Genomic DNA, 15,124 nt, shown 5'->3' with positions numbered 1-15,124 from the left:
ATTGCTCAGTTTGGCCGGGCGGCCAGCTCTAGGAATAGTCTTGGTGGTTCCAAACTTCTCCCATTTAAGAATGATGGAGGCCACTGTGTTCTTGGGGACTTTCAATGCTGCAGAAATTATTTGTACCCTTTCCCAGATCTGTGCCTCGACACAATCCTGTCTCGGAGCGCTACGGACAAGTCCTTCGACCTCATGGCTTGGTTTTTGCTCTGACCTGCACTGTCAACTGTGGGTCCTTATATAGACAGGAGTGTGCCTTTCCAAATCATGTCCAATCAATTGAATTTACCACAGGTGGACTCCAATCAAGTTGTAGAATCTCAAGGATGATCAACGAAAACAGGATGCACCTGAGCTCAATTTCGAGTGTCATAGCAAAGGATCTGAATACTTGTAATTTTTTTATTTTATATATACATTTCTAAAAACCTGTTTTCACTTTGTCATAATTGTGTGTAGATTGCTGAGGTTTTTTATTTAATACATTTTAAAATGAGTCCGTAACGTAACAAAATGTGGAAAATGTCAAGGGGTTTGAATACTTTCAGAAGGCACTGTATGTGGGTCATTTGCATTTCGTAACTCATGAAACCACACTATCCTTAGTTTTACGCTAACAATATTTTGCTCATGGTGTGCCCATTTCTGTCCCATAATTCGGTCCATTTACCATACCTGTTTGACTCAAAAGCACTCCAAGGCAAAAGAAACCGCTTCAAACAATGGGCAACATTCATGCATGTGATCTAACAGACCACGAGCAAAGAGGTCAAGTTTGAATGTCTACTGAATTACACCATAGTATATTGTTTATCATACAGCCTGTCCAATGGATGGCCCCTAGTTATTTTATAGATGTCCACACAGAAAAATATACATCTTAATTTCATTAACCTCATGCCTCCAGCACTCATATATAGCCTGAAATCATCATCCCTGAGATCAGTTAGAAGATTGAATCCAACATGTCATGTCAGCAGCATGACAATCAAGCCCAGCATACAACCCACTAGACCAGTCCACCAGCTCTGGCGAGTTTAATGGAACGTAATTCCCGTTGTTTGCACTTCTCCCTCTATGCATATTATGACCCTGAATTTAAGCATGCTAATACCATGCTATTTGTTTGGGGTGGAGATTAAAGACATTTAAATGTGGTGTGTGTCTACAGATACACGGTATTCTGACCTTGATTTAATTCCCTAATAATTCCATCACATTTACACGTGATGAAACAATGGATAAGGAACATATTTTTATATATATATATATATAGAATGGTGTTTTATATATATATATACAGTGGGGCAAAAAAGTATTTAGTCAGCCACCAATTGTGCAAGTTCTCCCACTTAAAAAGATGAGAGGCCTGTAATTTTCATCATAGGTACACTTCAACTATTACAGACATGATGAGAAAAAAAATCCAGAAAATCACATTGTAAGATTTTTTATGAATTTATTTGCAAATTATGGTGGAAAATAAGTATAAGGGGATTCTAAATATAAATGACAATTGTTTTAGATTTTACCTTACGATCGCTGGAGACATGAAACCAGTCTTAAGCCAGCAAACTGAAGCATATCAACATGTCACCTTTTCCACAGTGAAGTTTGTGAAATGCGTGCCTTATAACTTGCAAGGATTACATTTGGAGACCCAAGATATAGGCTTCTGTAGCCATGAGCAAATGACAGTGCAGCACCAAACCTACGGAGTTGATTTGTGATTTTTAGAATATTTTATTATATGCCCGGACATTTCACTCTATCGTGTTAAATATTAGCCACTATCGGTGGTCACCGTCAATTATACCCACATACACTTTAGCCACCTGGCGCAAGGTTCAAGATGACTGGATTGTTGTCATCACAGTTCCATGATTCGTGAGGTTTATCAGAGTAGATTCATAGGACTATTGTTCAACTCCTATTGTACACTTTTCTCACCTTCCAATATTGTATGAATTGAACAATTTAATATGGCAACTTTCAGGATGAATCAAACCACAAGGCTCACTAAACCATTTTTTAATTTTTTTATTGGTAAATACAGTTGAAGTCGGAAGTTTACATACACCTTAGCCAAATACATTTAAACTCAGCTTTTCACAATTCCTGACATTTAATCCTAGTAGAAATTCTCTGTTTTGGCCAGTTAGGATCACCACTTAATTTTAAGAATTTGAAATGTCAGAATAAAAGTAGAGAGAAGTTTTATTTAAACTTTTATTTCTTTCATTACATTCCCAGTGGGTCAGAAGTTTACATACACTCAATAAGTATTTGGTAGCATTGCCTTTAAATTGTTTAACTTGGGTCAAATGTTTCAGGTAGCCTTCCACAAGCTTCCCACAATAAGTTGGGTGAATTGTGGCCCATTCCTCCTGACAGAGCTGGTGTAACTGAGTCAGGTTTGTAGGCCTACTTGCTCGCACGCACTTTTTCAGTTCTGCCCACACATTTTCTTTGAGGCCAGGGCTTTGTGATGGCCCCTCCAATACCTTGACTTTGTTGTCCTTAATCCATTTTGCCACAACTTTGGAAGCATGCTTGGGGTCATTGTCCATTTGGAAGACCCCTCAGACCAGAGGACATTTCTCCAAAAAGTGCCATTTTTGTCCCCATGTGCAGTTGCAAACCATAGTCTGGCTTTTTTTATGGCTGTTTTGGAGCAGTGGCTTCTTCCTTGCTGAGCAGCCTTTCAGGTTATGTCAATTATAGGACTCATTTTACTGTGGATATAGATACTTTTGTACCTGTTTCCTCCAGCATCTTCCCAAGGTCCTTTGCTGTTGTTCTGGGATTGATTTGCACTTTTCACACCAAAGTATGTTCATCTATAGGAGACAGAACGCGTCTCCTTCCTGAGCAGTATGACGGCTATGTGGTTACATGGTGTTTATACCTACAGATGAACATGGTACCTTCAGGTGTTTGGAAATTGCTCCCAAGGATGAACCAGACGTGTAGAGGTCTACAATTATCTTTCTGAGGTCTTGGCTGATTGCTTTTGATTTTCCCATGATGTCAAGCACAGAGGCACTGAGTTTGAAGGTAGGCCTCGAAATACATCCACAGGTACACCTCCAATTGACTCAAATGATGATCAGAAGCTTCTAAAGCCATGCCATCATTTTCTGGAATTTTCCAAGCTGTTTAAAGGCACAGTCGATTTAGTGTATGTAAACTTCTGCCCCACTGGAATTGTGATACAGTGAATTATAAGTGAAATAATCTCTGTAAACAATTGTTGGAAAAATGACTTGGGTCATGCACAAAGTAGATGTCCTATCCGACTTGCCAAAACTATAGTTTGTTAACAAGAAATTTGTGGAGTGGTTGAAAAACGAGTTTTAATGACTCCAACCTAAGTGTATGTAAACTTCCGACTTCAACTGTATGTGAGAATGCTATTCATTGACTACAGCTCAGCGTTCAACACCATAGTGCCCTCAAAGCTCATCACTAAGCTAAGGACCCTGGGACTAACACCTCCCTCGACAACTGGATCCTGGACTTCCTGACGGGCTGCCCCCAGGTGGTAAGGGTAGGTAACAACACATCTGCCATGCTGATCCTCAACACGGGGGTGTGCTCAGTCCCCTCCTGTACTCCCTGTTCACTCATGACTGCACGGCCAGGCACGACTCCAACACCATCCGATCACACAGCAGTGGTAGGCCTGATCACTGACAACAATGAGACAGCCTATAGGGAGGTCGGAGACCTGACCGTGTGGTGCAAGGACAACAACCTCTCCCTCAACGTGATCAAGACAAAGGAGATGATTGTGGACTACAGGAAAAAGAGGACCGAGCACGCCCCCATTCTTATCAACGGGGCTGCAGAGGAGCAGGTTGAGAACTTCAAGTTCCTTGGCGTCCACATCATCAACAAGCTGACATGGTCCAAGCACACCAAGACATGAAGTGAAGAGGAAGAGGGCACGTGAAGAGTGAAGAGGGCACGACAAAACCTATTCCCCCTCAGGAGAATGAAAAGATTTGATATGGGTCCTCAGATACTCAAAACGTTATACAGCTGCACCATCGAGAGCATCCTGACGGGCATCACTGCCTAGTATGGCAACTGCTCAGCCACTGACCGCAAGGCACTACAGAGGGTAGTGCGTAGGGCCCAGTACATCACTGGGGCCAAGAATCTTGCCATCCAGGACCTCTATAGCAGGCGGTGTCAGAGAAAGGCCCTAAAAATTGTCAGAGACTCCAGCCACCCTAGTCATAGGCTATTCTCTCTGCTACCGCATAGCAAGCGGTACCGGAGCGCCAAATCTATGTCCAAGTGGCTTCTAAACAACTTCTACCCCCAAGTCATAACACTCCTGAACATCTAATCAAATGGCCACCCAGACTATTTGCATTGCCCCCCCCTTTTACGCTGCTGTTACTCTCTGTTATTATCTATGCAGTCACTTTAATAACTCTACCAACATGTACATCCCTCAATTACCTCGACTAACTGGTGCCCCCGCACATTGACTCTGTACCGGTACCCCCTGTATATAGCCTCGCTATTGTTATTTTACTGCTGCTCTTTAATTATTTGTTACTTTTATTTATTTGTAGGTATTTTTCTTAACTGCATTGTTAGTCAAGGGCTTGTAAGCATTTCACTGTAAGGTCAAATACCTGTTGTATTCGGCGCATGTGACAAATAAAATTTGATTTGGTAAATAGCTCAGGATGAGGCTGGAGAAATGTAACCACTTTAAAATTCAAGGACTGACCATCCATGAGATCAAAATTAGTCTTAACCATGGGCTCTATTCAATCCGTAGCGCTAAAGAGCCGATTTATAGCACTACTGACAAATAAAGGCATTGTTTCCGCAGTTGTGGAGACCGCATTCCCGGCTTGATTGGAAATTACCTTTACATTTTGGCACGGATCTTCCGCAATATGGATTGAATCCAACCCTATGTCAAAGGTCAAATAGGGGGTGCTTATTTTTGTCCTGTTTCACACATGTACAAGTGTGTGGTATGAAATGTAAATGTGTTTTTTGCATATCCCACTCCCCCGAGACGACCTCAGAGTGGGGTCACGGCCAGGGATCAGCCATTATTGATGGCGACCCTGGAGCAATTAGGGGTAAGTGCCTTGCTCGAGAGCAGATCAACAGATTTTTCACCTAGTCGGCTCGGGGATTCAAACTTTAGGTTACTGGCCCAACTTTCTAACCCTGTTCCTGGAGTGCTACCCTCATGTAAGTTTTTGTCCCGACCGCAGTTGTAAATAATTAAATTGTTTATCAATCAGCTAATTATTAGAATCAGGTGCGCTAGATTGGGGTTAGAGTGAAAACCTACAGCAGGGTTTCCCAAACTCCCACCAATCATCAAGCTCTGATTATTTGGAACAGCTGTGTAGTGCTAGGGCAACAACCAAAACATACACCCAGGGAGGGCCCCAGGACCAAGCTTGGGAAACCCTGACCTACAGGACAGTAGCTCTCCAGGAACCAGGTTGGACATTTGAACTAAGCTCACGAGGCATTTATAAATTGTATACTTCACAAATCAATGGGTATAGATCATGAATTTAATAGTCAAAATGTATGTAGCAAGTGCAGATTGACCCTTTAAATCAACACTGCCTTTAGCTGACATTTTGCTGTCAATTAGTTTACATATTTGAATGATTTATGCAAATTCAAAAGTTCTTAAATCTAATGAATGACTCAGATGCCACATGAAAAGTTGTGGGCCAGACTTTGTTACAATTTGCTACCACCTGGAGGTTGAAATGTTATTAGCCATATCAAAGACAGTCAATTGGGTATGTTAATAAGCAAATGAATAAGTTAACAAGCAAATTGCACCCATTCTAAATGAGATTGGAGCATGACAGCCAGGCAATTGTCTAAATTCAACAAATTACAGAGTTGATCTATAAAAGATATTGCTCCAATGTTGCCTTAGGGCTGCCACACTGACTTAAATTTAAGAGATTGTGAACTTTGCAACAATTTCTGACACTGCACCAAATATGGTGCTGGCTGCTAAAAGACAACCTTGTCTAAACAGAGAAATACAACAAATTATTACAAATTTAAAACTTTATTTTACACTTTAGTGAACTAAAAAAGAGTTCCATATCTGTACACAAGTGACACAATTCGTGAGGGGTATACTACAAAGTAGGTTCAATTAGATAGCCAGCTAACTTTGATAAAGAACCAGAAGCTAAACATATGTGTTTTTGGTTGAGTCAATTAGAACATGCCCAAAAATTTGTGAAATATATAGTCAAGTTAGCTGGCTAACTCATTGAACCTGCTGCTGGCAAGTTCAAGAATTTTCCAAATATCTATCTAAAAACCCTGTAAAAAACTGAGTGGAGTCACTCCCCTTTACAGCCTTAAAATAATTTGAAGGTCCCATAAATCCAACAAAAAAATTGTACATTTCAAACCACATGAAAAAAAGATCAACGGAATACTTTAACTTAAATCTTTACAATAACCGATGGCTGTATTGGGACAAAGCATAAATTAATGACAAAAGGAATCTTTCAAAAGTAAGATTTAAAGAGTCGGGTCATTCTTAAAAAATAAGACTCAACAAAAACATGGTCACTAAATAGCAGGTAATTTGTTACATAAATTAAATGTTGGCGTTGCTTTTAAAATGTACTTGTTTGAAGGTATAAAACTAAATACCTCTGCCCAATTTGAGAATGGTCTGTTAAAAATTTCAGTGGGGTGATCCAAGGGGTCTTGTTAGTGAGGTGAAGAAGTCCCTTTCCAGGCATAAGGCATTCTGCAGCCCCCAACCAACAGTGCAAACTCCAGTCTTCAGCTTCCCGAAAATTGACTTCACTCTGGGGTTCAGATGTAAACCTGGGCCAGCCGTGTCCAAGGTCCCTATACATGCGAATTAAAGTGTTGGCAGTACAATTAATGTTAAGTAAAAATAAAAAGTCACTGTAAGGTAGGCAAAATACCTAGTCAAATTTTATTTGAGAATTCCCTTTGATTCACAAAACATATAAAATGCATTCAAAAACACTTCAACAAACTTTCAATAGGGACTCGTCAAACGCTCGCCACTGCACCCTCTTAAGACACACGAGTTCACTTGCACATCACTCCTCCAAGCTCCCCCAGTGCTCTCAACACAGAATCACCAACAGGTCACATTTTCACACAAAGGGGTAGGTAGGAACAAGAAGAAAATAAAGCACACAGCATTCACATCAAATCAGACAGCAAGAAAGGATACAAATATCCATAGCACTAAACATTCCACTGTATTTAAGATTAAGTTTGATAGAAATATTAGAGAAAGGAGACTTTGGGGATCTCGATATGTGATAAATGTCCTTTTGATGGTCATATGGAACACACTCGTACTTGCTTCTTCCTTTCACACTCGCACAAAGCCACAGGTTATTCTTAATTCGCGCAGACATCTGGCCCTTTAGCATCGCACAACCAGTCCTCTTCACACTTGCTTTCTTTACCGTTCGCTCACTCAGTCTCACTCTTTGGCCACCAACAATCGCATTGTTCTTAAAAGCGATACAAAAAGCAGACAAGATTTGTATATCCATGAAGAGGGGAGAAAAAAAGGCAACACCCACCGTCTAACACAGTATATGCAGAGTGAAGCTGTGTCTTTTGATGGCAAAGCATTTACACATGGGAAGAGGGGTACCGATACTGAGTTCGGTCGAACATTGCTGCCAACGAGGGGCTTCTTCCCGGGAAATTCGAAAACAGTTGGTTAACTGTTGAAGAGATTTTCATGAAGGCGTTTCCATAAAATGGTAAACAAAGATACAATCAACTGCATACAGAGATTAAACATCAAATCCAATTCCATATACACGTGGTTGGGGGGGGCCTGTCGTGATACTCAAATATCTACTTAGCATGCAGTCATCTGATGTCTTTTACAAAATATCTTTCTCAAGAAAAAAAAAAAACTACATGTGTAGTAGTTTACCACTAACTATACACTTCAACCACTCGCACTCATTTCCTACAGAATTAGTCACACACACAATTAATGTCTTCTTAACAAAACAAAACGACAAAAAAGGCAATAGTTTTAAATAGCAGAGACATGTGATATGACTAACTCTTTCTTGCCCCTCAAAATACTTACCAGATTAATCTAGAAATAAGACTTTCAATCAAAGCTCTCTACATCCCCCAACCTGATGACTTTGACTCCATAGTGCCAAAGCCAGAGCTGAACCCACTGCCGGAGGCAGAGTTAGTGCCTGCAGCCCACCCAAGACTAGCTGCGCTGGGGCTGCTGTAACTGGTGCTGCTAGAACTATAGGCTTGGCTTTGATCTCCGGTGGCACTTGTCTGCCCGGCGATGGCAGTGCCTGCCACATTGGTCTGACCCTGCTGGTTAGCCAGCATACTTTGCAGAGCGGCAGCCATCATGGCTGGGTTAAGGCTAAAGCCCCCAAAATTCACCCCGCTACTGCCACTGCTCGGTAGCCCTCCACGACCACCGCCATAGCCCTGACCCCCGAACCCACCAGCCCCACGATCCATCATTTGCCTACTATTATTGTGCTTAGGCTCGGCGTTGGAGATGTGCACGCTGACACCCTTGATGATCAGGTCTTCTCCGCACAATGCTGAGGCAACCTAGAGAGACGGGGACGGGTGGAGGAGATGATTCAACACGCAAACCAACCAGAGTGTAATCTGTGTACCACATCAAGTCTTGACCCAACAGGTTGAGGAATGGCCATAGGAAAACATACCTGGTCATCTGAGAAAGTGACAAAGGCAAACGCCCGGAAGGGTTTAGGAATGAAGACGTCAGTGACCTCGCCATACTGCATGAAGAACTGCCGGAGCTCATCAGTGGTAATGTCCTCTGTGCAGCGACCAACAAAGATTTTACAGTTGCGCATGGGCTCATCAGGCCCTGCCTAACATGAAAATAAAAGAGAAAGCACTTGAGTATTTTACCTGCACAGGGAATAGAACAAAATGGAGACTTAAGGAAAAGATTCAAATGAGAGTACTCCTTACATATTGATTAAATACCTTAGAGTTTGGTAATTTGCAGTCACACCATCTTCCATCGATCATGTGTCGCTGAGAAATCACTTTGGATTGAGTCTCATACTCAGTGAACCGAACAAAGCCAAACCCTTTTGAGTTCCCAGTCTTGACATCTCTTTTGACCTGCAGAGAGAGTTAGAGAGTGAAAAGTATGATTATTGACATGTATGGTTACCTTTATGACATACATCAACCATTAAAGCAAATCTTGATAAGGTTGTGTTACCTGCACCATGATGACTTCTCCAAAAGTGGCAAAGTAGTCTTTCAAATCTTGCTCAGATGTTTTCCATGGCAACCCAAGGATAATGAGGTCTGATGTTCTATCAATACCTCTCTTCATTTTTACAGCAGAGGCGGCATCCATTTCATCCATCTTCCTTTTGTTATCTGACACAGGAATACAAAATGTTGTAAGATACAGCGATAAGACAAAATCAAAAGGCAGTCAAGAAAAATAATTGGTCATTAGCCTAAACACGAGCAAAATAGCTAGCTTGGCAATATAAATGTTAAGTAGTACTGAAATAGTCTAGTTAACTAAGGCCAATAAACTGTGCGTGCACCAACTTTAGTTAATGGGTAACTCCCTAAATGAGGCTGCATAGCTACTGTTACCAGTAAGGTTAATAGCTAGTTACGCATGACTGTGCACACTGTACAGTCAGTCAAACGTAGCTAGCTAGTACTGGTAGTTAGTTAGTATACCTTACCTTTTGGGTAGTTAACGACGTACACCAGACTACCCCAGTCATTCTCAGGTGCATGCAAGATGCCCTCAACTAGACGGACGCCTCGCATGCACTGAGACGCAGGGCTCCTGTAACGTAGGCCGCACGCTCCGGGAAACTGGGCTGCTACTGTTGACAGCAAAACAGTGCCATCATCCTCAGATGGGATCTCCATTGGCTCTTCGTTTTCATCCTCTCCCACGCGAATGTACAACTCTGCCATGGTCTCTAAATTAGATTAGCAAGTAACGTAAACTAGCTAGCTAATGGCTAATTCACGTTCACAAAGCTGATGGCGCACGCGGGGTTGTCAATTGTTAGCTAGCAAGCCAGTTGGCCTAGCAATATTCCAAAGCGCTTCTAATCTAGCTATCTTAATAAAATGACAAAGACACAAGTTATAATGTATACGTTCACGGGCCATGCGTCTATTTTGAAGAAAACAACTAGATTTGGCGTCTGAGAGCTGAAAGGGCCCTCTTTTAACGGGCTAAAAAAACAACGCACACTTGCAAAATGACGGGCTTAGCAGCAGGATCTTGCCCGCATACGATACAAAAATTTGGACTCAACTTCTTTACGAGTTCAAAGAACGAGGTCGACCCGGTTCTTGAATTAAATTATAAAACCAGCATAACTACACCTCAAATTTGTGAGACGAAAATATTATATGAAAGTCGACAGCTAATCTCCTTTACCTTCAAACTTCTAAAATGTCCGCTTTGCTAGTACACAAATTATGACGTCAGTTTCGTACGGTAACAAAGGAACCTTCAAAATAAAAGCCCACATTTCAACCAGTTTTGCCCACTGGGTAGATTATTAGGTCATTAGTTAGTTAAACTAGGATAGTCACCTTCAATTCTTAGGGCCCGGAAGGAGAGACAGAGTCTCAAGCCCTCTAATCTCATTCTGTGGACCCACACCTCCATGTACTCTGAGAAACATTCCACATCTCCGTCTGAAAATACATTTAATTTCAGTGGGTTGGTTCTAGTGTTGCAGGCTACCTGTAATTTACCAAAGTTACCAGAATCATTGCTCATTTTGGTAATTTATACTTGAATAACTTTTTAAAAAACGTATTAATATAGTATACATTTTTTGTATGGCTTGTGACAGCAGCCACACTTTAGATGTTGTAAAAATTATTTCTGATTTATAGTTATTATTATTTATAGTTATTATTATTCCTCTTCACTGTTTAAACTAGAAACGCCGTTCAAACTTTAAAAAGTGTAGACTGGTCTGGAATAGTATGCTTGCATAAAACTTTGTATACTTTAAACTATTAAATGTTTTGTCTCATGGGATTTCCTCAGCATTCTAAATGTCACATTGTGACATAACACCCAACATTCTATTCTATTCACTGTAAAAAATGTACCTTTGACACAAATCAGCTACTTTGAATACTTTCCCAACAATTTAGACAAAAAATTAGAGCATATGAAATCTGCCTCTACTTCTCTGCTATTCAATTCTGAAACAACAACAAAAAATGACAGCTGTTTTAATAGACCCATTAACTACTTTTCATCTCAAGTTTTACAAACAACTGAAATTTTACTTACCCAGCACTTTAGCCAAAAACCAAGAGAGAATGACATATTGGTCTAGTTCTCTTCTATTCAAATCTGGAATCAGAACAGAATTATCTTCTACCAATCAAAAACGACAGCTGTTTTAGTTCCGCATCAACTACTTTTCGTCTACACTTTTACAAAACAACTGAAATGTTGACCACTTACCCAGCACTTTAGACAAAAACTTAAATGGTATGACATCTTGGTCTACTTCTCTGCTATTTAAATCTGGAATCAGAACAGAACCATCTACTACCAATCAAGAGATTGTTTTAAAACAGATCAGCTGTTTTAGTAACCACATCACCTAAATTACCACTGCCATGAATTAACTGCCATAGAACTTTTCAGAACATACTAATTATAACAATGGGGGATCACATAAGACTTATTATGCCACACAGTACTGTTTGTTTACATATAGTTAGTTCTCTTTTACCCTAAGTACTGGTCTGTAGTCTGCCTTGCACAGTAGTAAACCCCCATCCAGCTGGTGGCGCTGATGTGCAATTCTTTGCTCGCCACCCCAAGCAATTTAAAACAATGTGTTGATTAGAACACCGAAGTAGAGTTGAATAGAGTAGAGAAGAATACTTTGTTTTGATTTCAAACATTCTTTGTGTGGAGTAAAGAAAGATATAATGACTTACACAACACAACACATTCACATTCACAAACACATTCACATCTTATTAGACTGAAAATGTCTATTCATCCATATTCCATAACTTTGCATCTTTGCATCCACCATCATATTTCTCTCCCTAAATGATAGCCCACAATTTTTCTAATTCCTTATGAGTAATTATTACAGTTTGTATATACTGTAGTTTTCTAGTAGGAGAGTGTATACAAGTGTAGTAGTCTTATTTGTGATGAAATATGTGATCCAACTGCCCCACACTCCAAAGTAATAAGGTTGATATAGTAGTCTATCAAAGTAATCAGATCAGCTATTTTAACATATTTAAATTTGACAATATTTCACTGCTTACTTAAGTAAAACATTTTAAACTTCTTACACTACCACAAAAATACTTTGTGAAGTCGCAAAAATATTTGTCATGGAAAATTACCATCTAGTTTATATCTGTGTCCAAGAGTTTCAAGTGGCTAGATCATATGGTTCAAGAGAAAATAGCCTAAGCATCTAATCAACAATGGCATTGTTAGGTGTGCTTTCTGAAAGCAAAGCACAACTTTAAAAACTGTTCATACTTATTATTCCACTGGAACCTTTAGTTTCAAAACTGTAAAAGCTACCAACACTAAAACCAGGAGCAGGCTGGCACTGGTCAGTGTACTTAGAGAATGTTGGTACTACTACTACTAATAATAATACTTTTCACACTACAACTATATTTGCATAAATCTCAATGCATTACAATGGCAATAGACTTGAATGGGAAAATGCTGTTCCCTCTGGCTCCCCCACAATTCGTATCTGATTGTAATCAATGGCCATTTTTGGTGCTTATAAGCAAATGCAAGAAGGAATTTGTGATTTTTTAAATATATATGTATAGAGTACCAGTTAAAAGTTTGGACACACCTACTAATTCAAGGGTTTTTATTTAATTTTACTATTTTCTACACTGTAGAATAATAGTGAAGACATCAAAACTATGTAATAACACATATGGAATCATGTAGTAACGAAAAATTGTGAAACAAATCTAACCATATTTTATATTTGAGATTCTTCAAAGTAGCCGTGCTTTGCCTTGATGACAGCTTTGAACACTCTTGGCACTCTCTCAACCAGCTTCATGAGGAAGGCTTTTCCAACAGTATTGGAGTTCCCACATATGCTGAGCACTTGTTGGCTGCTTTTCATTCACTCTGCAGTCCAACTCATCCCAAACCATCTCAATTGGGTTGAGGTCGGGTGATTGTGGCCAGGTCATCTGATGCAGCTCACCATCACTCTACTTCTTAGTCAAATAGCCCTTACACAGCCTGGATGTGTGTTTTGTCTGTCTGCGTCACGATCGTCGTAAGAAGTGGACCAAAGCGCAGCATGGTGTGAATGCATCATTTTAATGGATGACGAAAACACAAAGTAAACTGACCAAAACAATAAATGAACAACAACCGTGACGCTATATACAAAATGTGCTGACACAAACACTACACATAGACAATCACCCACAACCCACACTGACAAAACAGGCTACCTAAATATGGTTCCCAATCAGAGACAACGACTAACACCTGCCTCTGATTGAGAACCATATCAGGCGAAACACAGAAACAGACAAACTAGACATACAACATAGAATGCCCACTCAGATCACACCCTGACCAAACAAAACCTATAAACATACAAAGCAAACTATGGTCAGGGCGTGACAGTCTGCCCCTGAACAAGGTAGTTAACCCACTGTTCCTAGGCCGTCATTGAAAATAAGAATTTGTTCTTAACTGACTTGCCTAGTTAAATAAAGGTAAAATAAAAAATAAAATATACCACGGGTGTCAGTCAATCAGCATTCAGGGATTGAACCACCCACTTTATAAACATATATGTTTAAAATAAAAAATAAACAATTAAGACCACTTGAAAACTATAATGTACAGACTGGTATATTCACAATATTGGTCTGTAGAATCTATATATGGTGTCATTTCATGGGGGACTGGATAATCAAAAGTGTTGCTGGGCTTTTACTCCACCCATTCTATTGCCCTCAATGCAATACACTGTATATGAATTCAGAGGAAGCTGGGGTGAGGATTTATAGGAGAATGGCTCATTGTAAAGATTTAACCATGTGTTTGATACAGTTCCATTTATTCCATTCCAGTCATTACAATGAACCCATCCTCCTATAGGTCTCCCCTCTAGCCTCCACTGTATGAATTACATATTGGCTTATAGAGAAAAAACAATTATTACAATTATTGATGTACAAGTGAGATTGGGAGTACTAAGTAGGGTCTAAAGACTCCTTAACACACAGCCAACACAACACAAGTCTCTGAATGTCCTTGAGTGGCCCAGCCAGAGCCCGGACTTGAACCCGATCAAACATCTCTGGAGAGACCTGAAAATAGCTGTGCAGCGACGCTCCCCATCCAACTTGACAGAGTTTGAGATGATCTGCAGAGAAGAATAAGGGGGAAACTCCCAAAGTACAGCTGTGCCAAGCTTGTAGCATCATACCCAAGAAGATGCAAGGCTGTAATTGCTCCCAAAGGTCCTTTAACAAAGTACTGTGTAAGGGGTCTGAATACTTATGTAAATGTGATATTTCAGTGTATTTTATTTTGATACATTTGCTAAAAATCTAAAAACCTGTTTTTGATTTGTCATTATGGGGTAATGTGTGTAGATTGATGAGGAAAAAACTATTTCATCCATTTTAAAATAAGGCTGTGGTAAAAGGGGTCTGAATACTTTCCGAATACACTGTATATCAAATCAAATTAATTGTTATTTGTCACACGCTCCGAATACAACAGGTGTAGACCTTACCGTGAAATGCTTACTTACAAGCCCTTAATCAACAATGCAGTTCTAGAAATAGAATATTAAGAAAATATTTATTAAATAAACTAATGTAATTTTTTAAATAAAAAGTAACACAATAAAATAATAATAACGAGGCTATATAGAGCGGGTACTTGTACCGAGTCAATGTGCGCCGGTACATGTTAGTCGAGGTAAATGGTGTTATTTCATCGGGGACTTAGAAACTTCCTTGTTTTCCATGAAAACATACATGAAATGAGTTGCAAAATGAA

General features: G+C 39.9%; 1 protein-coding gene across 4 annotated transcripts; it reads right to left on the bottom strand.

Moving 5' to 3' along the window:
- Nucleotides 1-6,066: 6,066 nt before the first annotated feature.
- tardbpa (TAR DNA binding protein a) lies at nt 6,067-10,538 on the bottom strand. Of its 4 annotated transcripts, XR_002950672.2 has the most exons (7): nt 9,774-10,537; nt 9,287-9,450; nt 9,043-9,183; nt 8,754-8,924; nt 8,523-8,634; nt 7,608-7,754; nt 6,067-6,888 (listed from the first exon to the last, which is right to left on the bottom strand). XR_002950672.2 is itself a non-coding variant. In XM_024399746.1 (6 exons), exons 1-6 carry the CDS (start codon nt 10,012-10,014, stop codon nt 7,660-7,662), a joined length of 924 nt encoding a protein of 307 aa, XP_024255514.1. In that variant the 5' UTR covers nt 10,015-10,537; the 3' UTR covers nt 6,952-7,659. The 4 variants fall into 4 exon arrangements, 3 of the variants coding, with proteins under 3 accessions (XP_024255514.1, XP_024255515.1, XP_024255513.1); XM_024399746.1 differs by lacking the exon at nt 6,067-6,888 and having other exon boundaries at nt 6,952-7,754; XM_024399747.1 differs by lacking the exon at nt 6,067-6,888 and having other exon boundaries at nt 6,952-7,754; nt 8,550-8,634.
- Between the last annotated feature and the right edge of the window lie 4,586 nt (nt 10,539-15,124).

Source organism: Oncorhynchus tshawytscha, linkage group LG16 (assembly GCF_018296145.1).
Source record: "Oncorhynchus tshawytscha isolate Ot180627B linkage group LG16, Otsh_v2.0, whole genome shotgun sequence".
In the NCBI taxonomy this organism is placed as follows: domain Eukaryota; kingdom Metazoa; phylum Chordata; class Actinopteri; order Salmoniformes; family Salmonidae; genus Oncorhynchus; species Oncorhynchus tshawytscha.
This window is presented reverse-complemented; position numbering and strand designations above follow the sequence as displayed.